Below are 26,639 nucleotides of genomic sequence, written 5' to 3'. Positions count from 1 at the left end.
ATCACGCGTCAGATGTGTAAATACTGCTATGACACACACAAACATTCGGCTGAGAAAAGCATTGGAGGAATTACACTGGTTTTAACGGTTAGAAGGGAGATTCTATAGATTTTAAGGGAAAGTGTAGGTGCTGGCATCTATAGGTGTGTTTAGTCTCCATATGTCTTTCAAGAAATGTACCATTTACAATAACTGCTCATGTCAGATGGCAGAATCCATGATCCAGCTCTGTAAAACTGTCAATAAATCCATAGAAAAGACTCACTGATGCCACACATCGCAGTATTGCTCATTTATATTTAGATATTTAACTAGTGTTACGTTTCCATCTGTGTTTGTGTGTTACAATTGATGTTCATCAAGTATTTTTAATGCTATTAGATTCAACTTTATTGTCATGACACATATACAAGTACAGTGTAACGAAATGTAGTTTAGGTCTCACCAGAAGTGCAGTTAGCAAGTGCAGGATATACAGTTAGAATAAATACTTGAGAAAATATTGTATCCCGTTAATATATTAGTTAATAAGCTAAAGGGAACCTGTACAGAACGTTCCCTAGAAGTTATTCTTTTGGTTCTATTGGGAACGTTCAGGGAATGTCAATAAAGCAACCAAATGGGAAGGTTCTGTGGGTCTCTAATATCAGAGGGATGTTATGTGGAGCATGTGAATCAGTAGAACACCATTAAAGCCTACTGGAATAACATACAAACTACACTACATAAAGGGAATTTCTATAATGGTGTTAATAGTAAACAGCAGATTCAAGCACATGTGTGTGACTAAACCAATCATGTGACGACTTTCAGAAGAGCCGAGCTGTAAGGGTGGCACAGTATGTTTGATAACATTAAAAACTAAATAACAGAGACCCAGTGTTTACTCATGAGCAGAAACACTGCACATTAACTGTAAAGAAGTGTAAAAGAGCGTGTAGGTTTTCACGAGGTATCTGAAGACCTCGGTTTTATTGTAATCAATGGAAGCGCATCACAATGTTCTCAAAGCAACGTACATTCAACATACAAAGCAGACTGTGGGAAAAGTCCTCCGTAAAGAGAAAGGCTTCAAAGAAAAGTTATCCACTCACCCTTCTGCTGACAAAAAAAACCAAACGCAAACACATTAAATCACATAAAAACAGAACCAAGGTTTAATTATTTTTTTTATATATCTATTTTCTTTCATTATATTGAAACCAAACATCTCAAATTCACGCAGCCCTATAAATGAGCAGATGAGCTTTTCACCAACACACCAGTGTAAGAACACAAATCTCCCATAATCCTCTGCATCTGTTTTCATGTAAAGCACTCGTGGTGGTCGACAGTTACCCGGACAGTTTTTTTTACAACCGAATAAAGCTTTAGAGTGCTCACCATCCTCGGACACAAAAAAGAAAATCAAATTAAAATGAGATCCAAACGGCTCCCATTAACACATTTATCTGCATATTATGAAAGCCTTGTGATAGGCCGAGACAGTAGTTACCCTGCCAATCAGATGTTGGCAAAGTCAGGAGGACACAAGTGGCAGAAGCGGAAGGGGAGGAGACAAACTGCTAAGCCACACCCCTTTCCTCCCAACCACCTGATTAAACCTCCTCCTCTTCATCGTCATCATCCTCCAGGTCACAGAAGTCAATGGATGGTCTGCTGTCCTCCGCCTCATCTTCATCAGATTCTGTAAAGGAACCTGTGAGCACGAGAAACATGAATAAATACCCACAATTCAACAGTTTTACTTAACAGAGCATGTCAATACAACAGAGAAAAGCATCTTAATTGTTGATTTAAAAAACATATATTGGACACGTCATGTTAATAATAATAATAATAATAATAATAATAATAGGATCAGCAAGGAAAGACTGATTCAGGAATGTTCGTTCTTCTCAACCCTTAGCCGTTTTGATTTTTTGTTGTTTTTTAACAGTATAAAATATTGCAACCATTATTTGCTCACATTATTTTTGTAGATTTATCCGAAGGGCTAAGACGATCTTTCCAAAATGACGCAGTTGCAGCCCTAATGATAGCAATAATGTAACATGCACACTTGTTTTGTGCAAAAGTGCAAAGTTAGTCAACACGATGATATCAATACCAAATCAGACCTTATATTAATATACACCTACAGTATGTAGAAAATACCATGCAAACAAAACATCATCATTTTCTGTGCTTACCTATACATGTCAAGAACAAGATGATATCGCAAAATGACAAGATTTACAAACATACAAAAGATGCAGTACAACATTAAATGCAGAAGTGATTGAAGACGTACTTTCAAGATCGTCCATGTGCTCGTGCAGAGTTCTCGCCAAGTTGAAAAACTGAGCGAGAGAGGGGAAAGCGTTCAGGTTTATAGCGTACACTTTCAGAACGTCACGTGTGACAGATTACGCACATCAGCCATGTCCTGTCCTGTACTTGGACGTGAGCGAACACAACAGAATACGTGAAGAAAAGAGAAGCGCTTACCCCAGCATCATTCACTGCTCCCAGGACATCAGAGAACCTCTGTTCACACAGATGAAGAAGAACCACCAGATAAAGACCACAACTGATGAACTCATACTCCGACTGAAGAAACGACACAAAAACAAATGAACCCAATATAGCGAAATAACTCCATCCATCACTGTACCATTTAAACAAAAGGAACCGACTGTGAAAGTACTATAGAGTCTGATTCTCTATTAGAAACGTTCCGAATAAAAACATTACACACATGCAGGTTTGTGTTTTATTGGTTTATGGTCCACTCACCCTCTCGTGAGATCTGTAGAGCTCATTAATATCAAAGTTCTCAATGTTCAGATGCAGTTTTTCCTTACACAGTTCACAGGTAGCGATGGCCTCCAGGTTTGAGCCTGTGTGACAGACAGACAATGTGTGTATATAGACAAGATGCGTTTCATTACTGCTAGATTTAATTATATTGAGCTTTACGAAAGCAATGTGATAACACCATCTGAAATATCACCAAACGACCAAAATACAGCTGAAAATGTGGGCAATAGGCATTAGATTAAAACAAAGAAAACTTGGATATAGAAACGTTTCATTTTTGATGAACGTACCCGAGCTGATTTTGGAGCGCAGCCATTTCTTAATACAGTCCTGATGCACAAACTGCAGACTGCCGGTGCATTTACAGGGTTCAATCAGAGGGTTTGAACTCGACTGCTCCCCCATCTGACAGATCCTGCACAGATCTCCCTCCTCCTCATCTGAATCCTCCAATAGCAGGCTACACAGCAGAAAGAGGGTGTGGTTAAACTCGGTAAATGCAATGTTTAACGTCTCCTCCCAAAACACACTCACCTCTCTTGAATCTTCCGCAGTCTCTCCGGGTCTCTGGATGGGGCGGGCTTCTCTTTCACCTGCTCATTATTACCGTGACTCCTCCCCTCTGCTCCCACACCAATGATTACATTCTCAGGCATCCGGAAGAGTGGGCTGGACATCCCCCTGCCAAAGCCGTGGCTCCGCCCAGCCAGACGGGCAGAGTCCTGCAGCAGTGATGCAGAATGACCAGAGGCTCCGGCAGAGAGTGCCGCCGTGGCGCCCTCTGATGATGATGATGATGATGATTCTTCATCGTCCTCATGTCCCGCGCCCCGGTCAGTAGATTTGCGGCCATCCCCAGCTCTAACAGAGAACTGGGGTGAGCGGCGAGGCTCCATTCGGGCGCTTTCGTCACGGCCTTCTCTTCTGCGGCGAGAGAACAGAGGGGTGCAACGGTTCCAGTTGAGCCAAGCCAAACCCCCTGAAGCCCTGAGAGATTCCTGCTCATGTTCCACCGCAGCACTCTCCTGAACGGGAGCGAGGGACGGACCGCGTCTGCGCAGAAACGAAAACCCCTGAACCGGGTCAGAGCACCCAAGCTCTGCTTCAGAATTCTCTCGACTGACAGGAGGAGGGGCTTCACAAGGCTGGGCTTCATCTGGGCCGGAGTCGTACGACCTCGAATCAGAGACAGAGCTGGAGTTTGACTCCTGACTCGAGCGGCGAGAGAAGAGCCGGGACAGTAGACGTCTGGTTGTCCGCCTGCCATCGGAGTCACCGCTACTCTGAGTGGAGAGCAGAGCGGGAGCTGGGGCGGGGCTAGAGGGAGGCGGGCTGGAGCTTCGTCTGGTAAGGGGCGTGTAAGAGGTGGAGCTCCAGGACGAGATGTGGGAGGGTTCAGAGACAGAGCTGGAGGTCAAGCTGGTGCGTTTTGGATCTCTGGTGTAGAGACTCGGCTGATAGTCGGAGGTCAGAGAGTGAGAGCTGCGCTCCAGAGGGGAGGAGAGGTACTTGTCTGAAATACGGCGATTAGATGCGCTGTCCCTGTAGGAGGAGTACTGGCTCTCTTTGGGTCGAGCACCTTGTGCATAGGTGGAAGCAACTCGGTCTGAGCGATCTGAAACACAAACGGACATGTGTAAGCACACAGTGCTCTGGAATACTGGATTCTGATTCTGAACACAGTTCAAGCAAAGCTGTGCTCCTGTATTTATGAGATGTACAGAAGAAGGTGATCATACACAGTGATGAAGTCAGCCCACTGGAACGATAACTGGAGCTCAATCCAGAATCCACTCTTTTCTCCAGATCCCTGCGGGACCACAGACTCTCTGATGGACTGGACGAAGATGAGGTGGAGGATGATGATGACGAAGAGGGCGATCGAGGTAAAGGACTAATGCGTGACTTCCATGATGAATCTAAAAGCAAAAACAATGCAGTAATCCGTCACATACATTTCCGAGACAAATCAGATGAATTATGCACACAACATCTTTCATATTTAACGGAATATCAAACCAAGTACTCCACATGACCAGCTAGCCATTTATGAAATGGTTTTAGCCAATCAGCACCCAAACTAAAAACGGTTCATTACGAGTTCCAAACTACTTTTGTGGCCAATTAGGATTCAATTTTGTATCGTGCGTATAACCACATGAAACAGCAGCTCGTTATGAATGATCATCACAGGAGCACTTACCTATAGTAGAGTATGAGCTGGCAGGTGTAGATGATGATGGGGATCTGCTGCTCAGCTGATATGATGATCTGTTGGTGTAGGACAGTTTGGCTCTCTTAGATTCGGTGTCTTGAGACGTGCCGAGAAGTCCACAGTAGGTTCCTATCCTCCGTTCAGAGTCAGTCTGAATATACAAACAAAATTGTTTACAAAGCCTGCGTTACACTGTGACAGAATCAAAAACAATCTGACTGGAGATCAGAACACAACAGCCGCCACAGCAGACAGCACATATTTCAACTGATTTCATTAGATGATGGAAACTTCTTTCTTTATTGAATGAAGATGAAAGTCAACTATTTACAAGTCTAACTCTGTCCCCACTGGAGGATTCTTTCCATGATCGATCACAGGAAGTCACAGAGGAGGTCGAGGAGAGAGGTGTGGAGAGTTTCCAGCTGCTTTCAGATGAGCGGTATCCTCTCGGTGAGCCAATCAGACGAGAGCTCTGAAACATTGGAGATCAACACGTCACACACGTGAACATTAGGACAAACACACACATCATGGTGACAAGTCATGTTAAAACTGAAGGGTCGGGTTTGTTTCACGTTGAGATTTACAAACACAATGTATAAGGAGAAATAAAAAGGAGCGGTTCCTACATTTTCAAGGATCTTTAAAACTATAGTTATACTTCGAGTGTCCTTACAACATCAACACAAAAGCCACTGCAGTTGGTCTTGTCTTGGTTCTTTGGCGTGTTGTCAGGTGAGAAATCCTCTTTGGCACACTATTTATGGACGGGCCGAGTGTGATGAACCACTTCATATACATCATCCACTGAAGTACAGAAATAGACAAGACGTTTTACACAAGCTCTTGAAAACACTCCTGAGAGTGACAAACAAGTTTCTCTAGAGCGTCACCAGGGCAAAGAATCTCACATGACCTATAAAAAGACCAGCGAACCAAACCAGTGTAACACGAAGACCTTCCCACAGAGCCAGCAGACTTTCTAGAACATTCACAAACTTACTGGAACAACAATAACAAAACCTTATTACACAAACTGAATGACAGCATTTGGATCATTTTTGTTTTATAACCCTTCACAAAGCCGGCCCTTTTTGGTATGTCTGACATCAGCAAAGCGCTCCCGATGCACTAAAGAAGGTTAATTGTCTGATAATCATTTGTGGGGGAAAATGACGTGTACTTTCAGCCAAAAGCAATATGATGTTCTGAAGTATATAGTCAGGATGTGAAAGTGATTTGGAATAAAGCAAAGAAAATAAAGAGCCAGCCAATAGTTTGTTCTCAAACTTTTCACATCAAGTACCACCTTTAATAAAATGAGTTGTCTCAAATAGCACCTAATGACATCACATGAATAAACATTCAAATTAATAGTAGAGCTGTGACCTTTACGTTCCTCAATGATAGATACACCTCATTCTACAATCCTTATGCATCATTATTATTAAACAAACACGATTTTCGTTTACAAGCAGCTTTCAAACTTTTTTGTAGATGGCTCTGTAAATGACTAATAGATCTGTAGTCTTTCTGCAAGTCCCCACAAAGCTAATAAATCCCCTATAAAGACAGACGATGTGTAAAGAATATTTAACGCAGAAGAGAAGCATATAAATATATGCATAAACATGCAGAGAACAGCTGTACAGATTGCTCGAGATCAGATTATAAATGGAACAGGTGTGTTAGGATGGGTTTTAGTCCGTCTCCTTTTCTACGGGACTCACTTTACTGCAGCGGCTCTTGTCCAAGCTGCATGTCAGAACTAAAACGCAACGAGCTCTTCATTGATTTTCCTCGAGTAGATGCAGACACGGGTTGAATTGCTTTACAACATTAACAACAGCTTTAATCAGCAGTTCAAGCGTAGCAATACACAAGAAGCTTAAAGGGAAGATTCACAAGCGCACGTCTGCTTCCTCAGTTTGATCTGCCGGTCACACCCATCATCCACCAATGATACATAAACAATAATTCATACAACTATATTCAAATCGCACATAGTCTATATAAGATGTATTCCCTATTTATCGATCATGTATAACATTTGAAATTGTATTTAAGGCACAAAATGAAGTTTTTAACTTCCAGTCATGTCACGTACCACTAGGGGTCCAGTGGTTATACGCGTAACACAGTTTGAGAACCACTGCAATAGATCCTTAAACTGAAAGCACTGCATCTCCTGGAGATCAAGAATCACTACATTGAGGATGAACACTATTCCTGTAAAGCTGGGTAACGTTAGCTTTCGATTCACATTCAGCTAGCGTTAGTAATTGTACCAGTGGCCTATAGTGTGCTTAACACTAGAACACGCTCACTGTGATTATGACCATAAAGATTTGATTTTAAATCTGATAACATTCGGTCAGGGTTGATGAGATGCAGTCTATGAGGTAAAAGTCTTCTTGAATAAGTTTGTTTTAAAATGTTTTTATTGTTGTACATTATGACAACTAAGATTCAACAGACGCTGGGATCGTGTGACGCCCATCAGCAACAACTGCAAAGAACTGTATTTCTGTATTTCTGTAGAAAATGTATTTCTACAACAAGAAGAGCAGTAATAGAAGCAACAATTACATGTGATCAAAATATTTACAATATGGTCAAAATTGTCAGTTTTGAATTTCAGTAACTACTGGCGCAAAAATGTGATAAGCTGATTTTCTGGTGGTCATTTAAGGTTCCAACAACAAAACTTTAGGGTAAAAACAAATAGGTACAAAAAGTATTCAAAGGTTTGAACGACAGCAGTTATTTTATACTGAAAGAACAGATTGAGATATAAAAGCTGTAAACGTGTATGTGAAGTGACACAAGTGTATTATACCTGATAGTCGGAGTCGAGTTTAACAGAAGTGTCTCTGCTGAAGCGATCTCTACCCAACACACTGCTCCTGCCGTACAGTCTACTGGCACCCAGAGCTGAAGATGAGCTGGACAGAGACGAGGGAGACGACAGCGAGGATGAGCTGGACACACTGAACGGAAAACGGCGAGACTTGGAATCCATCTCTGAACTGCACCCTGAAAGACAAACCGAAGGAGAAAACATAAGTCAAAAACTGTTAACCTTTTCAAACATTAAAAGTACTCATGACATCAGAACACAAACGTGAACTTTAAGAGAAAGAAATGGAGTGCTTTCAGCATGACCATGAGAAGATGAAACGCTGTTTTCACTTAGATTAGATTCAATCTATTGAAGATTCAATCTATCCATTTATTCTCCTCATGTGGTTGTAAACCGGTTTGTGACTCTTTCTTCAGTGGAACATAAAAGATGATATTTTGAAAAATGTCTCATTGGTTTTGTGTGAAGTCAATGGCTTGATTATCAACACTAGGCTTGATGTGATAGTCGGTGTCAGCGGAGATACATGGTATCCACCCGCCTACCGATTACATCACTCGTCCATCTCGCGACCCCACCATCATTTTTATAGTAATAAATCACTTAGTTAAAGACCAAACTACAGTCGTGCGGCTGCTGCATTCAGCGCAAGCGTAACAAGTGTCGTAGCAAAGGTCAGCAGCAGGAGTCAGATGTTGTCCATCATGTGAGGAGAGTGAAGTACTGACTGACCGGACGATGATCGGAGGCTTTTCTGTCAATTAGAATAAGCAAGCACTGTTGTCAAGAGCCGGTAAAGTTTTGGAACTTTTTGTTCCAATTCATTTTCTTTGCCATTTATTTAAACTTTTTCACTTTGTATTCCTTATTTATTCAACAAACATTTTTGGTAACCCCTTCTTATTAGTTTCATATTTATTTATTTGTTGCACAATGTGTGCAGCGATTACTCGTTTTGTTATATAAACTTATCTAACGGAAATGTTTTTATTTTCGTTTCTGATTCATTGTGTTGCTTTATGTGTGCTGTGATTTTTCGTTTTGTATGGTCTGTGTTTGATACAAGTAAATGTCTTATACATTTTAGTAGTTTTGTGTGTTTTTATTAAGAAATATATTGAACCCACCACCAGCGCAACCATCAAGCCGTTCCCGAATTGTCGCCATTTTGAAACAAAGTCAAATGTGTCATGCTGCATCTTCGACCACCTCACAGCAATCCCCTCACCCCTACTGCGTTACACCTTGATTAACCGGTAGAAAAATGTCATCACATCAACATGACTAATCAACATTCTTCTAAATATCTCAAGATACCTCATACAGTTTTGACATGACATGAAGGTGAATAAATGAGGAAAACTTCCTTTCAGGGGAACTTTAAGAAAGTAAGGACCGCATTAGGAGTGTAAAGGGGCCCCTGGGCTTTACCTATCGAGGGGCCCTTCATCCACCAGAATTACAGCCTACATTCTTAATCTTAATAACTACGCCATTAACAAAATATCCCAACCAATACGTCATGTAAAGTATACAGAAATATCACTGCATTAACTAATCACATAGTTCAATAATAATAATAATAATACAGCCCCACAGAATTCCCTGCGTTTATGCATAAAAGATTTGAAAAACATTTTAAAACTATAACATTTTAATAACTAGTATTAAAGTTTTTTTAAACAGTATTTAAAAAAGAAAAATAATAAAAATACAGGTTCCATAATTAATTATTGCCGGCACATATTTACACAGAGTTTAAATAGCAGCAGGTTCTGTTACACGAAGTGGAAATAGCAGCATTTCTTAGCAATGTTGGGGCGCAGTTTATAGCGAAGTCTGCAGCAGGAGAGAGAGTTGAAAGAGGAGCGGTGAGGGTCAAGTGCAAATAACACACTCCTGTCTGCAGTGAGGGGCTTCAGGACCCCCGAGAAAACCAGCTAAGAAGCAGAAAGCTGAGAGAGAGAAACTGGTGCGAGGACTCGTGTGCATATGCTGAACATTGTGTGAGCTACGACCAACAGTCTTTATTTTTATTAATGTTTGTGGAAGCGCAGGAACATGCGCAGGAAGCACAAGTGTTGTTTTGAACTCATTCAGAGAGTAAATAAACACACAAGACCCATGTTGAACCTTCCCTACTACAATAGCTGCATTTTCTTTGGATTAAGTGTAAAGAGTAGTTTGATGCTATTGATCCTTATAAATAGTGGCATCTACTCCATGCACCTCAGTATTGTTGTGCGTTACTTTTAGGCATTTGGCAGATGCTTTTATCCAAAGCGATTAACATTGTATTTTCCTATACATTTAAACACAGGTATCAGCAATCCCCTGGGATCACACAACCTTGCGTTGTTCACACAATGCTCTTACCACCGAGATACAGGAAAGCGTTAAACATTACGCAATAATAACGGTGTGTAAATGACTACATTCATTAAAATGTAAATTATTGAGATAATAAAGCCCTACACCAAGCCTTAACTTTATCCTACATTTTATGAGAAAACACTTGCTACCTGACCCTTACATCCATGGAATATCACCAAAATCTGATCACATGACATTATAATCATAACATCAGAGAATATTCTTGTAAAACGCATGTAAACGTATTAAAATGTCACCGTGAGAAAAGACACTATGGTCTATTCACCAATGGACTCTTTCCCCTCTGTAAGCCCCCATACATGCTGCAGTCATCTATAAATATCTCTCTCTCTCTCGCTCTCTAAATATCAAAATAGCAGCATCCTGTAATAAAGACCCGCTGCTGTACACTGAACTTTCCAAAACGCATCTGCAAAGCCAGAACACAGCTAAACTTAACAACATCAAGTCATGACGGTCATGTGATGTGAAGAAACAGTACAAGATTAAATAAACTCACATTTACATGAAGAATATCCGGAGGCTGATATTGGCTATTTGGATTACACTCTAATAAACCAGACTTTTCCCAGAATTAAAAACCACCCGAATAAGATTTTTTCCTCCTCATGTCATTTCAAACCTGTAAGATCTCTATCTTTTGAGCTATTTTGAAGAACGCTGATAATCAAACACCGAACTCCATTGACTGTCATTGCATGAACACTAAACCACGGACACATTTCTCAAACTATCTTCCTTTGCATTCCACTGAAGACAGACTTTGATCCAGGCTGAATCGCCTTTTTAACTTCATCAGTTGGTTGCAGGTCATGTTTAGTGAATGCCAGTCTTACTCAAGTTTACACACGTCTGACAAACATAAAATACAAACACAAGAGCTCAAGAAACATTAGGGTGTGTTTGTAAGAGGAGACAAGACAAAACAAGCACATTAAACTCTGCGAATTTATTTGCTTATTATACAACTAGTGCAAAAACATTTGCTAACCGTGATTTATACATTTAATGTGCTCTTCTACACACTACACCACACTGTTGATTTTGACTGAACTCGATTAACCCTGAACTCGATTAACGTGTATTAACTTTAACTCGAATAATAAAGACGCGGTTAATCGCAACTCACATTAATAAAGCAGCGCCAGGTGTTCAGGCCTTGTTATTGTTGCGCAAATAAAACAAGCATTCATCGATTTGACTGAGCAATCGAGTCGTAAAAGTTGATCTAATGGTTTTAAGCGACACTGCGCGTTAAAGTCTCGTCGTGTTTGAGAGTCTTCCGTGTGTGAACTCACCTCTGATCTTCCGTCGCTCCGCTTCTGATGATAATGGCGTCCGTGTGTTGTTGATATAGGAAGCGTCACGTCATTTAAACCGAACACCGACCGGAAACGCGTATCGCTTCTGGGTGAAGGTGATTGACAGGCGGTCAAGCCAGTTAATGTTCGCGTTTCGAAATATCTCCCGCCTCTCTGCTTGAGTCAATCGCGCCGCCATATTGGGAAGGTCAACACCGACTGTTGTATGAATACAACGAAGTGAACGAGGAGCTGCGGTTTTTCTGAATAAAATGACATAACGTTTACATACGATTCAACGGCCAGTGCGACGTGTTATGTTTATCTATGGTAAGCCAAATCATTTCAACTTTCAAGATCTTTACAGTCAAATGTACTATGCAACAAACTTCTTATTTCCTGCCAGGACATCTAGGGCCCGGTTTCACAGGCTAAGCCGTAGTTAATTTAGGCTATTTAAGTCACTTTTGTTAAAATGCCGTAGAAAACAAAAACATTACTGATGTGCATATCAATGACACTTACTTATTTTATGATATGTCAGGGCAAGTTTGTGTTTAAAACAGCTCAAAATTAATTTAGTCTGGGATAAGTTTTAAATGTGCCTGTGAAACCAGGGCCTAGGGTATGAATACATGAGAACAGACAAACCAGGAGTTATAAAAGTAACAATGAATGAATGAACAATTACTAAAATACCTAAAATAACGAGAAACAATACGAAAGGATAGGAAGACCTAATAAGCAATAAGAAATAATCTCGCTGTATAAAAATAAGGATGTATGCAGGTAATGTTAAAATGCAATTTCGTCAAATGTACGACTTGTTTGATAATTAATCATTTGTACATCTTTGGTAAAAAGCTAAATCTGTTGGTTTCCATTACAGACACCATTATGAACCACCAGCTATTCACTTTTATCAATTAAAAATCCCTTAATTCCCAGTAGAATGGTGTTCCACTGCTCTCCATTCAACCAAGTAATACATTGCAACCATTAAATCCAATAAATTGTTTCTATTGATTTCTTGAGATTCAATATTTTACTCTTGACATAAATATATTTATATACAGTTCCATAATAAGTTCATATGCTATAGGTTGCAAAGCTTCAATGAAAAAGCAAAGCAATGCAAGGTGATGTGTAAAGTCATGTGTTTTGCTGTGAACATATTAAAGCGGCGGAATCATATTCCTAATCTGTTTATATTTCAGTAGTCTTATGTGTGATTGTCCAGTAGATGGCTGTATAATACATGATTTGATGATTCTGTAATGACGATAGCAGCCCTGTTTGTCTTGTGTTTGCTCAAAGCCGCATGGCATTTATCCTGTCACTGTGTTAATTAAAACACATTAATGAGAACTGCAAACACAACTGCTGCTGTAATAAAGCTTACAGTATCCATAAATCCACACAATGTATTATGTGTATTAATGTATTAATCTGATTCAACAAGAACAACATTAGTCATTATACACACAGTCTCAGAAACACATCATGTTTTAATTGGGTCATTGATCACAGCCCTAAACCAGCTACTAAACTGTTTTTACAATTAATACACTAGACCTATGCAACATGTTTAATGTTTTTAAAGTAAACGCCAACGTTGTATTTTATTCAGAACGACCCAAATGCATTTAGGCTACACAAGATTTCATTATACGGTTTGAAACTCTAAGAGGTAGAGCTCTCATTCACTCGGATAATCCTTACATGGTGACAAAGAGCCTGCGATGAAGAGGTCACCATCAGAACAAAGACAGAACAGAAGCACAACCCCCACCAGCGTTTGTCCTGTCCTTCTGCTGTCATGTTCTGCCTCCCACCAACCCATGACTGGATCAAGAAAGACCTGCGACGTTTATGTGTCTAAAAGAGGAAGGAAAGAAGCCTTAAACACTCAAAATACATGTCTACTTCAAAGGGCACTCGCTGATGGTGTATGATTGAAGCTTTTAGCATCCACAGACCCTAAAACCAAAAGAAGTCTGATTCAGAGCACGTCATGAAGTCAAGACACAGTCAGCCGATAAACGGGCCGGCTCATGAGCGGCGGGCTGGCGAGGTGATCGAGGCTAGAAGTCAGGAGCTTTAGACAAGAGAGCTGAAAGAATGTCTGGCCTCTTTCTCCACAGATGTGTAATCACAAAGGAATGCCTGCAGACGGCTCGGCTTTTCCAGCGTTCTTCGTTCACCAGAGCTTTCCCACGCCTTCCTCCCGCTCTCCTGCTTTTTCTTTCCTGGCCGAGGTTCACGGCACATGAACGCACCTCGGAGGGTCACGCTTTCACAAAGAACACAATGCCACTTCGGTCTGCCACACAGCGCACCGGCACTAAAAATAGAGCGGCCGGTGAGAATATGTTTCTCTGACCTCCAGAGTTGTTCCTCACACGTATTTCCTCGACTCTCAGAGCCTCGTGAAGAAGCTCTCCGCAGAGCATCTGCTCCATGAGAAACATGCCGTGGACGCCAAATTAGCGCCAGCTTTCAGACACTTGTGTTTGCTCTCCCTGATTGTGACTGATTGTCGACAAGTGCCGCAATTCAAACAAGCAAAAACACATGCTTGGGTTTGCTTTCATTTTCAACACCACACACGCAAATCCACGAATCACTGCGCCGGTGCATCGCTGTACACCAAAGCTGTGTCACGCAAACCATTTTCACTTGATTCATGTTATATTACTGTGCAAACATCCTCAGAGGAACAGTTCATCAGAGCTCTGGAGATTTGATGCAGTTCTCTGTTGTATCTCATTTAAGTATCAAGAAGAATGTAGATTGTTGAGGTGAAATCATCTGGATTTGAGTAAATGTGATGGGAGTTGATATTGAGATCTTCATTAATATTGACTTTTGAGTGCAGACGAGACAAATCTGAGCTCAGTTTGACGCATTGTTGACGTTTGTTCTGATCAGATGCAATTTCACTGATTTAGTAGAGAGATCTCATCTGTGATTCTTCTTTGTTGTCATCGAGTCTTTGTTTTTGGTTCTCAAGTCTCTGGGAAAGCGCAGAGCTCTTAGATCTGATGGGAACAGTATGTGTTAGTTGTTTATTATATTCCAGTCCTCCAGGTGTACAGAGACTGCTGTGATTATCCGTGCTCCACCCAAAACCACCCCGCTGCGTGGAGATGGATGGCTCATGGGGGATAAAGACACACTTGAACACACACTGACGCTCGCACACGAGCATGTTGCCGTGATGTTGAGACACGGCCATTATCACAGTGTTGCCGATGGCCTAGTTTTGATCACATGACAAGGAGGATCTTCCGAACGTCCGACCCTGCTCGGAGCACAAGCTTCATTGAGCTGAGATGACGAATGAAAGCAGACGTTGTTGTTGCGTAGTGGAGGTTTGAGGCGGACTGACAGTTGGCGTGATCATTTCAATAGGTTTTCTGAGAAAAGGAAAGCGAGAAGAACCGCGTGTGTTCGGTTGATATTATGCAATGTGCTGTTACACTAGACAGGAAGGGTAGGTCTGGAAGAAAGTCTTATGAAATGAGATCATTAAGAACAAGGACATACAACACAAAGGTGCAGCTTCAGGAAGTGCATTGTTTTCCTTCTGCATTTGACTTCTTTTTCATCAAGATTAGGGCATTTTTCTTCAACATTTATGAAACATGAATCCTTTTTTTAAGAAATCCACTGTCAGTGAAACATCTGATGGAGTGTGACTTTTATTCTGTTCAAACATTTGAAAAGGTTTTTTCTAGTGTATGAATTTTAGAAGGTTAGCATCGTCCCAAATGTAATACTAAACAGTTTTATACTAACCGGAAGTATATGTGGTTTCCCAGATGAGGGCAAACAATGTCAATCGTGCAACATTGTACATTTAATATTATTTCCATCCGTTTTCTCCAGAATGACCTCGGTCATCATCAAATTGAAGCTCAATCACTTCACAAGAGAAGTTTGCTCGAGCAGCATCTGATAGCTCCGCCTTCCTTCCGTTACGTAATCAAAACCGCGACCAGTGTCCAGACTTCCACACCTCATATTTTCATTTAAATGACTGCATCATCCGGGTACTTAAAGTGCACTTCTTGCACTAAGCCCCTCTGAATATCTGCCCTTGCTAAGGTGAAAAGTCATAAACTAAGCAGGAGGAAACACATCTGCTTTGCATTTTGATGTCTATCTTTGAAGGAGCGTAACCAATGCCAAGCTATCGTTTTTCACGCAGTGAATGTCCTCCTGCAGTTAGTCTGGCTTTATCTTCGCTCTGATCTATAATTATACTGTTCTTATTTCAATTCACATTCTCAATTGATTCAATAACATCCCTGCTTTTCTATGGCCTTGGCACTGATGCTCGTGGCCATAAATAGCTCATATATGACATTCGGTAAGAGTGCATACACATGCATGATAGCATGGCAGCACACTATAGCGCCGTTCCATCTGAGCGGAACGTGATTGAGAACGACACGTCAAGGCCAGAGACAATCATTTACACACACACTTCTTTAATTTCACTAATAATTCTTACCGCTGTTGTTTTAAAGAGGATTTATGTCAAATATTTCCATTAACGCCTAGTATTATAAGCAGTAGGTTTATTTAAACAGTCATTATAAAGGGTTATTAAATGATATTATCTTTACAAATGCAAGCAGGCGCAGCGGCTGAGTCTCAGGGAATTGATCTGCTCGTGTTTTTCCATGAAAATGTACCGCTGTCTCTCTTCCTTTTTTCAGAGGATGGATGTTGCAGGGCTACTTGACAGATTCTATTTTACTGATCTTGGTGAACGCTCAATCTATCCCCCCTCCCCTCTTATATTAATCCTCCTAATGTTTTCTCTCTTCCTCCGGCGGCTGATGCACTCTTTGATATATCATTGCTGAAGGGAGCGAGGGAAAATGTCAATTACAGCTGTTAAACGTGAACATTTGACTACTGTACGGCTGTTATAGGAGCACCGCTATAGTTTTAAAAGGTGTTGAAGAGAGGACGGATCGCTCCGGTCAGGTTAACTCCGCTGACCCTCTGGTAAAATTGAGATATGTATTTCTTGTCAAATTGCAAACCGAGGTATTTTGTCCGTCCAGTGCGGTGTCTCACCGGTCCCCTGACTCAGAAGCGTTAGCGGTGATTGCATCTGTGTGAGGAGGTGCTCCATTTTAAAGCCGTGACTGGATTTCTTTTTTCTCCTCACATTAATGACCTCTTCCTGGAAATGAGTGTGTGCGGAGGAGAGAGAGAGAGGGCTGATGTCAGTGGTCTGTCACACCTCATGTGGTTATCCCCATGGGTCTGCCACTCCATCATTTCCTCTCTGTTTACCTCACCGTCGCCATATTAACAAGACTTTCCCCGCATTCGGGTACGATGCACCTACAGCATCCAGAAGAAGAAAGCAGCTCGCCGTTTGTTCTCGTGCCAATGCAGAAACTACACTTCGTTAGGTCAAAGGTCAGCTTTGTGACCTCACACCGTGAATGACATAATAATCTGCTGAGTAACATTTGAGATGAATAATAAAAACGTCAAAATGACAAAATTGTTGACTTCACATACAGGTGTGTGTGAACTAGAGGTCTTCACGGGTCCACTTAGATCCGAAAACCCGAGATCCGGCCCGAGACCCGAGCGGGTTCGGGTCTAAAAGATTCACGGGAGCTTCGGACACGGGTCGGGTATATTATTAGTGTCTTTGGGTCTCGGGTCTCGACAATAACAGCGCGTCGCTTGTGTGTGTGCGTGTAGTTACCAACTCTCCTCCAACCCTCAGCCGATCGGTTGAAAGCCACGCAAATCTTCCGAAAGTCGCGGTGATCTGAAATCACCTTAGAATTGAAATCCAGAAGTTTCCAACGCTGCAGGGGTTTGCACTCGATGTAGTTACCATCGTATTCAGGAAAAACATACTTCCACCAGGCGACCAGAAGTAGATATTAAAAGACGCACACATTTCAGTACTACGCGGTTTGGGACACATTGTTGAGACAGAATGTTCGCGCGAGTGGTTGCCATGTCGTCACTTATTTAGATTTGATTCAGATAAAACTGGCACAACCCATTTAGCCTCAGTTTGCGCAATTTGCCAGAGCAAAACAAGAGGATCAACGTGTTCATTGCCATATCAATTTCATTAATAAACGTCGGTTTACATTCAGGTCTAGTCGGGTTTAAAAAATATATACGATGGGTCGGACTCGGGTCTAACGTTATCGGGTCTGTCTCGGGTCGGGGCTTTAAAATAAAAACGTTATCGGGTCATTTCAGGTCGGGTAAAGATCTTTGGACCCGAGAAGACCTCTAGTGTGAACATCATCATCATCGCAGCAGACAGTCTCGACTGCGAGCCATAATCAAGCCACTCGCTCGCTCATTTGCAGTCAGATATATTAAGAATTTATGGCTGTATAAATTATGTAAACATTTAAAGGTCATCTTTTATTTATGGCTACAAACAGCAGAGCAGAAAGAGGAACAAACAGTTTGAATACAGAAGAGAAACATTTATGCGTATAATGTTTTTACTGGGAGAGTATCCTTGCTCTAAAGTCAGTCGGGAGAGAAGCGCTCTTTACTCTTTTCAAATGAGCTAATAAGGCAAACCGGCGAAACTATTGTCTCTTTCGCACTGATTAGCTCTTTGCCTAGTGATTTTATGCAAGACTAAGTGAGTGCTTCGCAATTCAATTATTCCGGCAAGCCAAACCTTAAGGCCGGCAAATTGCGTAAAAGACACTATTCCAGTCTCTTGGAGAGAAATTTGTGTCATTGGAAATTAAACGTTTTTGTGGCGCTGGAAGGTTACTGTTGTTAATGGTATTAGGGAATGTGGTGTACGGAGATGATTAAAATCTGTGTTAGAGAGAGAGAGAGAGAGAGAGAGAGAGAGAGAACAGAAAGAAAGAAAGAGAAAAAAATCAATAGCTTCAAGCACAGCTCGCGTTCTAGATGGACATCTCCTCTGTCTTCATGCACGCTAATAGAAAAATAACAATTAAATCCACATCGCCACATTCATTTGCTTTCCATCCGTCTCGGGGGAGATCATCTTTACCCGTTATTCTTCACCATGTTATTATATCTTCTAATCAAGTCTCTTTAAAACACACACACACACACACACAACAAGCCGATAGAAGACACAAGCTGTGTTCACCCCTCCCTCCCCCAGCAGGCTTGCATTGCACTCATTGTACTTGTGCTTATTATGTTTCAAATGACCGAGGTACGGCTGACATTCTGGATGCATGCGGTGAGGCCCAGCCTCCGTTAATGACGCGGCTCACGCTCCTAAGAGCCCGAGCTCCTCACCCACCCAACCCCCAACACGCAGACTCTAATGAAGAACCACCAACACAATTACAAACCCCCTTGTGCCTCGGCTGGAAGAGGGGAGGAGGTTAGACACATATTACCATCATGTGTGCACACACACACAGACACACAATTAGGGCTTTCTCATTGTGGCTGTAGGGTGGTCCGACGATCAGATAAACACGAGCACATGCACCATACACGCGATCATACACCCTGAAAGCACATGCAATCGTCTCATCTTCCCATTTTCCGGTGTTCTCATCCCCGGCGGTCTGCCCGCTCGTCCCCTCCGTAAGCATCACCCAGCTTCATCTCCACAGGTGGGGGAGCCATGAGGGTCGATGAAGAAATGCAGAAATTTGTGACCGGGTGTGCCTGACCTCTGGACGTTCTGATGCCCGGGAAATGTTTAAATACTTGACATGATCTCAGCAGTGATTCATGAGAGAGTCACGCAATGTTTCCAATTACAATCCACCGGCTCAGCAGCTGAACGTATCAGCGTGCTTACATCACCATAACATCAGTACTTTTAACCACTGCTTAAGTGTAATTTACAGTTTTTACGTTTCTGAATAAAAAAAGAGCGGCTTTCCCTCGCAACACAAAACAAAGCCTTAACGCAAGCTGCAGGCGCACAATCTGAAGCGTGAAACTTTTTCTCTCCCTCCTCCCGTAGCTCTTCTCTCAGTAAGGAGCGGCAGCGTGTCCCTCCTCGCCCCCCTCGTTGTTGTTTTCTTGCTCAATGAAATAATCTCCCACCCCCGTCATCCCTCGCCCCATGCCGGCCCCCCTCCGGCCCAGTCTAGGTCAGAGGGCCCCCCTCAGCCTGTTGCTGATTGTAAGCGCGGCAGCAGGGAGAAAGAGCACACAATTAGGCACAGATGGCCGTCTGCCTCGTGGTGCCCAGCTCGGCTCCCACTGCAAAGGGCCATTCTGCCACCTCTCGCTTTAGCCCCGAGTGTATTTCAAATGAGAGATCAATGAGAGTCGTTGCAAAAGTAACAGTTGCAATTATTCTGCCTTTTATTTTCAGTTCCTCCTGAGCGCGGTGGGGGCGCGTTCCTTTTCCACATCAGTTTAGGGGATGCCGATATCTTTTGGATTGCGGAAATTCAGTTTCAAACGTTATCACCCTGTCTCGCTTCTCCGATGGTTCGAGGGGGAAATAGGGTCAGATTAGCCGGGGTAATCCATAATCCCTGAATTTAGCTATGGAGTTAACTGGAGACAAACGTAATCGAGTTTGATTAGGCATCACTGTCATTGTGAATGACAAGCAGTCTTAGAAATACAGTTTCATAATGATCTTGGCTTTTGTAACGATGTTACGTTTACGCATTTGGCAGACGCTTAAATTCAAAGTGACTTGCAGTACAGATATACATTTTAAATCAAATCCCCTTTATTGTCTTGCTTTTTATATCAGTATCCGTGTTCCCTGAAAAACAGTCTTCACGCTGCTTATACGATGCTCTAACTGAGCTGATGTGCAGCCTTTATGCAATATCATTTTAATAAATATGTCAAATAGAAAATGAATACAACCAAAAAACATTTTTTATTCATTTTGAAAATACAAAATTGAGCGTGTTATCAGTAGACGGTCTATAAGCAACATGTGAAGCAGTCTTCATAAAGATGAATTTAAACACGAATTAAGCAACAACAGCCTGAGAACCCTTCATCCTCTTTGTCAATGACGGATGTTTTGTTAATGCTAAAAGATGTTGAAAATAGAGCGTGTAATTCACATTCACCTATTTATTGACAATTACGTATTTAGGGCAAAATAAAATAAAAGCAAACACAGGAACAGGAAAAATGTCCAAATATGACAGAAGTAACAACGACAAGAAAGTGAAGAAAAAGATATTGAGTGGCATAAAGAAGAAAAGTGATTTTCAATTCAAATCAAACATTTAAATGACCTTTCATAAATATGGTATTTTTCATTACTATTGTGAATAAATGTAAGGCATGAAATCACCGGTTTGACCATAAAGTTTGATAATGTGAGTATTGTGGGCTGACGTCACTTTGATTCCTTGAAGTGAGGCAGAACAAACCCTGAAAGGACAAACACACACACACACACAGACAGTCACTCACTCACGCGCACACACACACACACACATACAGAGAGACTCAATTACTGCCCAATTCTCTTCTTCATCATCTCCTGCTACACTGGCCTCTCACAAAAGCACGACGAAACAGGAAAACAAAGATCAAGCGATACTTCGCTCCGGATCGAGTCGGAATTACAATCAAGCGTCCAAACTAAAACGTAAGTTTGTCATTTATTGCTCAGTTATTTCATTGGAGAATCAATGTTTGTGTCGCTGGCTGCTTTCTTTAGCGAGGGCAGCTAACTCGACACTTTCCTCAGGTCGGTACTTCAGGCTATCAAAAAGAGGCAAAGTTGTCGAAACGGCTTCGTCTTCAAACGCAGATGTGGATATATATCTCGACGCGACCGCGATTATCGCAAAACTTTACGAGCGGACACAATGTTGCGCGCGGGGCTGCGATCTGCCTTTGTGCCTCTCGCGCGCGTGTAAACTGTTACATTTTAAACGTAAACTGTTTGTAAACATCGCAAATGTGTGAAAACACGCTTCATGAGACGAGCCGCTTCCCCGCCGGTGGTTTAGATCGGGTGGAAACCGTGTAATATGCGATTTAAAGGGCTTATTCTGAGAAGGCGATGCGGGAGTCACTTGAGGAGCTGACGCTACCTTTGCTCTGTTTAATGTCCGTCTCTCAGATGATGGCAAAAGCTAACAGCTCTTTATCGACTAAACAAGATAAAACCGTTTACTTTACAATCGCTTTTGATAGAAATTATACACTGTTACGAGCTTCTACGGTTGTATTTTCGACGGGAATTCGTCCGCTTGGCGAGAGCGGGTCGCGGGCGTTGAGTCGGAGCGTCGCGTTTCTCTTATCTCTGTCGCTTCCTTAAAGAGCAGCAGCTGCCGCCCGGCCGAGTTGTTGAATTTTATCCCTTTGTGTTTATTACAATATCCTCCATTTTTTCTGCCCTCTGAACAACAAGCCGCGCGCCATCTTGGTGAATTTTAACGGACGGAGCGGCGCGTTCGCGGGACTCGACCCGCACGCGTGTAAACTTTAGAAATGTCTCGTGTACCGGCGGTGACGTCATGTGAAGTTTAAGCAAAACGTGACGGTTTTCCCGATTTTTGTTGTCATGCTCGACGCAGGTGCGAAACTCGTTTTTTCGGGTTGTTTTGAAGCGCTGATGACAGCGGGCGGATAAAAACGGGCGTTTTGTGCGATCTTGAGGGTTTTACGTGATGTTTAGCGGTTCGGTGTTTACAGGTGGAATGAATGACATCAGCACGACAGCAAACGTAATAATGATGTCATTTTGTGGCGTAAAATATTTGATCCTAGTTGCAAATTGAAATAATACAATACTTTTGAAATATATGTGACAGTTATTTTGTGAAAGGACGACAAGGAAATATGATAATGTGTTTATTTTTTATTTTATTTTGGTCGTTGTGTTTTTTTTCAGTTAATAAATTCGATGTTTTGATCATTGTTGAATATAGAAGATATTTATTTATTTATAGCTTTTGATAGAGCCGGTGTGTGACCCCCCCCCCCTACATATAACACACACACACACACACACACACACACAGTTTGTTTACTTTATTTAACCTACTAACCTAATTAAGGGGTTATTAAATATAGAAAGTGATTAAAATAGTTTTACTCAAACAAACAGTTTATGAATGAACACCCCCCCCACCATACATACACACATACAAACAAACAAAGACTGTATTACATATTTAAAGGTTCCGTCGTGCATGTCATGAACTTCTAGTGTGGCGGTCAGTCTGAGGCTTACTGTCGGTCAGTTTAATGGTGGAAGCGTGTCTGTTTGGCGTCGCTCGCCTGGGCTGTGTATCATCTCGCCCGCTGGACTGTAATCATTATGCGGGCTGTTGTTTTTCCAGAAAGCCTCAGATGGAGAAGTCAGTGTTTCCACCTCCCATTTCTTTGTCTGAGAGTGTGTGCTTGTGCTAAAGCCACGAGAGCAGGGGAGCAGATGTTTAGCCAAACATCCTGACGTGATGCTTTTCTCTTGTGGGAATGCCGCCTCTTCCTCCTGCTCCTGATGCATCGTCTTGACAGCTGCTTGATTTCATGGAACCGCTAAGAAGCCATTAGCGCTATCAGTGAATTGAAACGGAACAGTCTCACCCACTCTCTCCTTCCATTAGAAATGACTATTGTCGAATGTGTGTTTTCCTCTTTCTTTGTGTAAGTGCGTGTGCGTGCTTTCTCCAGGCACAGAGGACATCTCGTATGCGCTTAATGTTTTTCTTACCGTGAATTAGGGAGAGCAAATGTGTCAGGGCCTGTTTGTGCTGTTGGGGTTTGAAGGGATCTCACACTGTGCTCTCTCAAGCACACCCAGACCCCTGGATGTCTGCAGTTGTGAGAGCGGGGGGAAAAAAGAACTTAGATCAGGGTTAAAGAGAGAGAGAGAGAGCTTAGCTCAGGATGTTTGTTGTTTTCCTGGCAGGATATGGGTTAGGCCTGTGAGAAACAGGAATTAGCTTTATTTTGGAGATCTTTAGATGGATCTTGTGTCATCGTCGTCTTCCTTACATCACATAATACGTTAAAATGCCGGCTGTCAGAAATCTTGCACAACTTTGGCACCCGTGATCCCACGTGAGCTCAGTTTATGATCGCACTTCCTCTCTCCAAAACAGGGCACTGATGGGTGCGCTTCATTTAAAGATGATTAAAATTTATGGTCTGTTCCGCTCACAGGACCAGAGAGCAGTTAACTCGCTCAGCCTCGCCTGCGTCTTACAGTCCTAAATGGCTCTGTGGGGTTTCATTCGACATCTTATTGGATTAGGCAATATTATAGTCGACTGCGGCGTATAACATTGTGCCTATCGCTGTATAACATTGTGCCTATCGCCATAACTACTTACTTTACACCCATTCAGGGAATTATTAGCGCTCTGCTTAGTCTTATTCTATATTGAGAATCTCTTTGAGGTGAATTATTTAATGCATTTACCATGTTTAAGTCACTGGATTTAACTGTGGTGAGCTATCGGAAAGACAGAGGCGTCTTTAGCCCCTTGTTTGTTTCCATTGATCGTGGCGTTTTAGCGTGCATTGATCATCGCCGTGTAAATGGTGAAATTGATATTAATGAACTTTGGAAAGCTCATCGTAGAGTCGTTCACAGCACGGTTTGATTTTACCGTTCTATAAACGTCCTGAGACGGCGAGAGGTTCACACCTGATCATAACACCTGTCATTTAAAGCCGCGGTGTGTCACGTGTAACTGCCAAATGAATCAGCCCCAAATAGACTGCATATTGGAAGGTCAGCAGCGTATTTGTTTTCCGAGCAGGTTGCGTCCTTGAGCGCGTAACCACTTGGCAAATCACCTTGTAAATACTGACAAATACTCTTCCCCTCGCTGCTCGCGGGACGACAGTTGGCATGGCGGCTAAGTGTATCTCTATCTCTCCTTACTTGGCTAATGATTTATATTGTCGTTAACAAACAGCTTTGATTGTAGATTTCCTCTTAACAGTTGGCTCTTACATAACAGTGGGTTGCGACGGTTGCAGTTCCGCATGAACGTTAGCGCTCGGGCGACGACAGCGAAGTTGATCATTGTTTGGCAAGCGTGGTCTGCTTAACCGTGAGGTCTGTAGTTATAAGACAGAGCAGCGAGGAGAGTCACCATTTAGGCGAACGGGTTTATCCACCAGCGGCTGATGCGGGTCACGTTAGGCTGACTCTGTTTTCAGATAAACACAGAGAGGACGGAAAGGCCGAATTTCAGAAGCAGGCAATTAGCTGCTTTTTACTGGGTCGTCCCCCGGGCCTGTGTTTATCATTCAATGTGAGAATATCCCTGATGAAACTCAAGGTTATTTTTGTTGGGCTTGTTTTTCACAGGCGAGCTGAAAGGGGGAATTTTTTTCTTCCCTTGTAGAAGTGCTTTACACATTGAGCTCTAGAAGTGTACGGGCGCGCGTGCGTGTATGTGTCTCTGGCAGGGCTTTAGCTCCGTGTTCTGCTGTTAATCAGCGAGGCCGATCTCGTGCTCGACACCTGAAGGTCATCATTCAGAAACCTTTCTGTACGCCTGTCTCTCGCTCTCTCTCTCTCTCTCTCTCAGGCTCTTGAATGAGGGTTTTAGTGCATTAGTGATTCCAGGCAGAAGAATATTCCGGAGAGATGAGGGCTGTTTTTTCCGCCCTATGCTGGCTGTGTCTCCGGTGTTGTTTGCCCTCCAGGAGACTGTCATGTTGCCTGTGTCACGGCGCTGGGGTCCTCCCGCTGAGATAATGGAGCCCATGTTTGAAATGCCAGTAGTTTGGCCTATTTGTTCTAGCGCTTATCGCTATATTTGCATCCCGAGTAGAAATAGCCAAGATTTCAGGAATGGCTGGAATGATGCTCGCTCGTCTTGTGGGAGAGGGCAAAGTGGAGGAGAGAGAGAGAGAGAGAGAGAGAGAGAGAGGGGCTGGAGCTGTGGGACGGGAGAGAATCTACTGCACTGAGACAGCAGGACATGCAGTATTTGACCCCTCACACACACGCTGTGAGATTGCGCTCGAGCAACCCCCTCTTATATATTGATCTTGCTGCATTTAAAATCTGGTCACTGTCACCACAAAGCCTTTTCATTTTAGCTGCGCTGGCTAAGAGCACCTTGGTGCAGCAAGAATTTCTAAATGTTTAATTCGCACTGGAAGCCACACAAAACGACAGGGATAAAACGAAGAAAGGGATTTGAAAAAGGATCATTCTGACATCATGTACCAATGAAATCTCTTTGTGTTTTTAGTACAGTCACTTTATTTGATGTCTTCATCTCGTCTCTTACGACACAAGCAGATTGATAGAATGTGGTTAGATGAGTTCTGAGTTTTGTCCTGTTTAATGTGGATTAGGACAGATGGGTCACGGGTCGGTTCTGATCGGGTCATCAGAGAGCAGTAAACAAACATGACGTAATGCAAATGTACAAATAACTTCAATTTTAGAAGGGTGAATGCTTATCCGCTTTTTTAAAGAGTGCACGTCCAATCAGATTTATTTTAGTTTTAATTATGTGGAAATGAAAGTCTCTCTGCGATACCAGTATAGACAGGTTGATACCTCTGACATCTCATCTTGAAAAACTATCCTGACCATGTTCAATACAGCTTCGCTTTATTCTGACCACTGGTTGTTTTGTGCACGAAATATCAGCTGTTGAGAGAGCATGAAATCATTGAGATTCAAATGACATAAATCGCATATAAATGCATTTTCATATTTGATTTTTAAGCACTTTTTTGTTTTGTACGATAAACAGTTCTTGCACTGCAGTAAATGTGAAATCCGGATCCTGAAGCCAAACGTTTGTAGAATCTCTGCTTTATGAGGTTGCCAGTTATTCAGCCTTGACATCCCAAATTACATGTTGTTTAGTTAGTAGGTTGGGTTAAACTGGGTCTCTGGTAGGAGTAAACAAACCTCTGCTGGATTAGCGGTGAGGTTTTAGAAAAAGATCTCCAGATTGAGAGGGCTGGATTAAGACTCTTGTAATCTGTGTTCATGTGAAGGTGTGTTGGTGGAGTCTACAGACGGAGGATTAGGACCTCGTGCTCACCGACCCGCAACAAATGTGTGTGTGTTGGGGGGTCGTCTGTCTCGGTCATTAGAAATGATTAAACGTGC

At 42.3% G+C, this 26,639-nt stretch overlaps 2 protein-coding genes across 19 annotated transcripts in view; one reads left to right on the top strand and one right to left on the bottom strand.

Annotated features, from left to right (window-relative positions):
* Positions 1-370: 370 nt before the first annotated feature.
* marchf7 (membrane-associated ring finger (C3HC4) 7) lies at positions 371-11,696 on the bottom strand. Of its 8 annotated transcripts, XM_079461126.1 has the most exons (14): positions 11,576-11,624; positions 9,011-9,127; positions 7,860-8,056; positions 5,349-5,492; positions 5,006-5,168; positions 4,542-4,721; positions 3,337-4,417; positions 3,093-3,262; positions 2,779-2,882; positions 2,491-2,592; positions 2,294-2,342; positions 1,496-1,699; positions 1,263-1,387; positions 940-1,098 (listed from the first exon to the last, which is right to left on the bottom strand). In XM_079461126.1, exons 2-12 carry the CDS (start codon positions 9,048-9,050, stop codon positions 1,599-1,601), a joined length of 2,331 nt encoding a protein of 776 aa, XP_079317252.1. In that variant the 5' UTR covers positions 9,051-9,127; positions 11,576-11,624; the 3' UTR covers positions 940-1,098; positions 1,263-1,387; positions 1,496-1,598. The 8 variants fall into 8 exon arrangements, with proteins under 8 accessions (XP_079317254.1, XP_079317251.1, XP_079317252.1 ...); XM_079461131.1 differs by lacking the exon at positions 9,011-9,127 and having other exon boundaries at positions 11,576-11,641; XM_079461125.1 differs by having other exon boundaries at positions 374-1,699; positions 11,576-11,642.
* A 92-nt stretch (positions 11,697-11,788) lies between these two features.
* Positions 11,789-26,639, top strand: part of baz2ba (bromodomain adjacent to zinc finger domain, 2Ba) — a 65,982-nt gene continuing 51,131 nt past the window's right edge. For 7 of the 11 annotated variants that reach the window (XM_079460938.1, XM_079460947.1, XM_079460946.1 and 4 more), the window contains exon 1: positions 21,513-22,263. In XM_079460938.1, coding sequence (XP_079317064.1) covers positions 22,241-22,263 — 23 coding nt within the window. In that variant the 5' untranslated portion in view covers positions 21,513-22,240. Of the gene's footprint in view, positions 11,909-20,917; positions 21,177-21,260; positions 21,279-21,512; positions 22,264-26,639 lie in introns of those variants that run through there. The other 4 variants (XM_079460939.1, XM_079460943.1, XM_079460944.1 and 1 more) reach the window with 3 other exon arrangements.

Source organism: Barbatula barbatula (assembly GCF_947034865.1).
Source record: "Barbatula barbatula genome assembly, chromosome: 7".
Taxonomy (NCBI): Eukaryota; Metazoa; Chordata; class Actinopteri; order Cypriniformes; family Nemacheilidae; genus Barbatula; species Barbatula barbatula.
The sequence above is the reverse complement of the archived record's forward strand: the minus strand, read 5'-3'. Positions and strand labels throughout refer to the sequence as shown.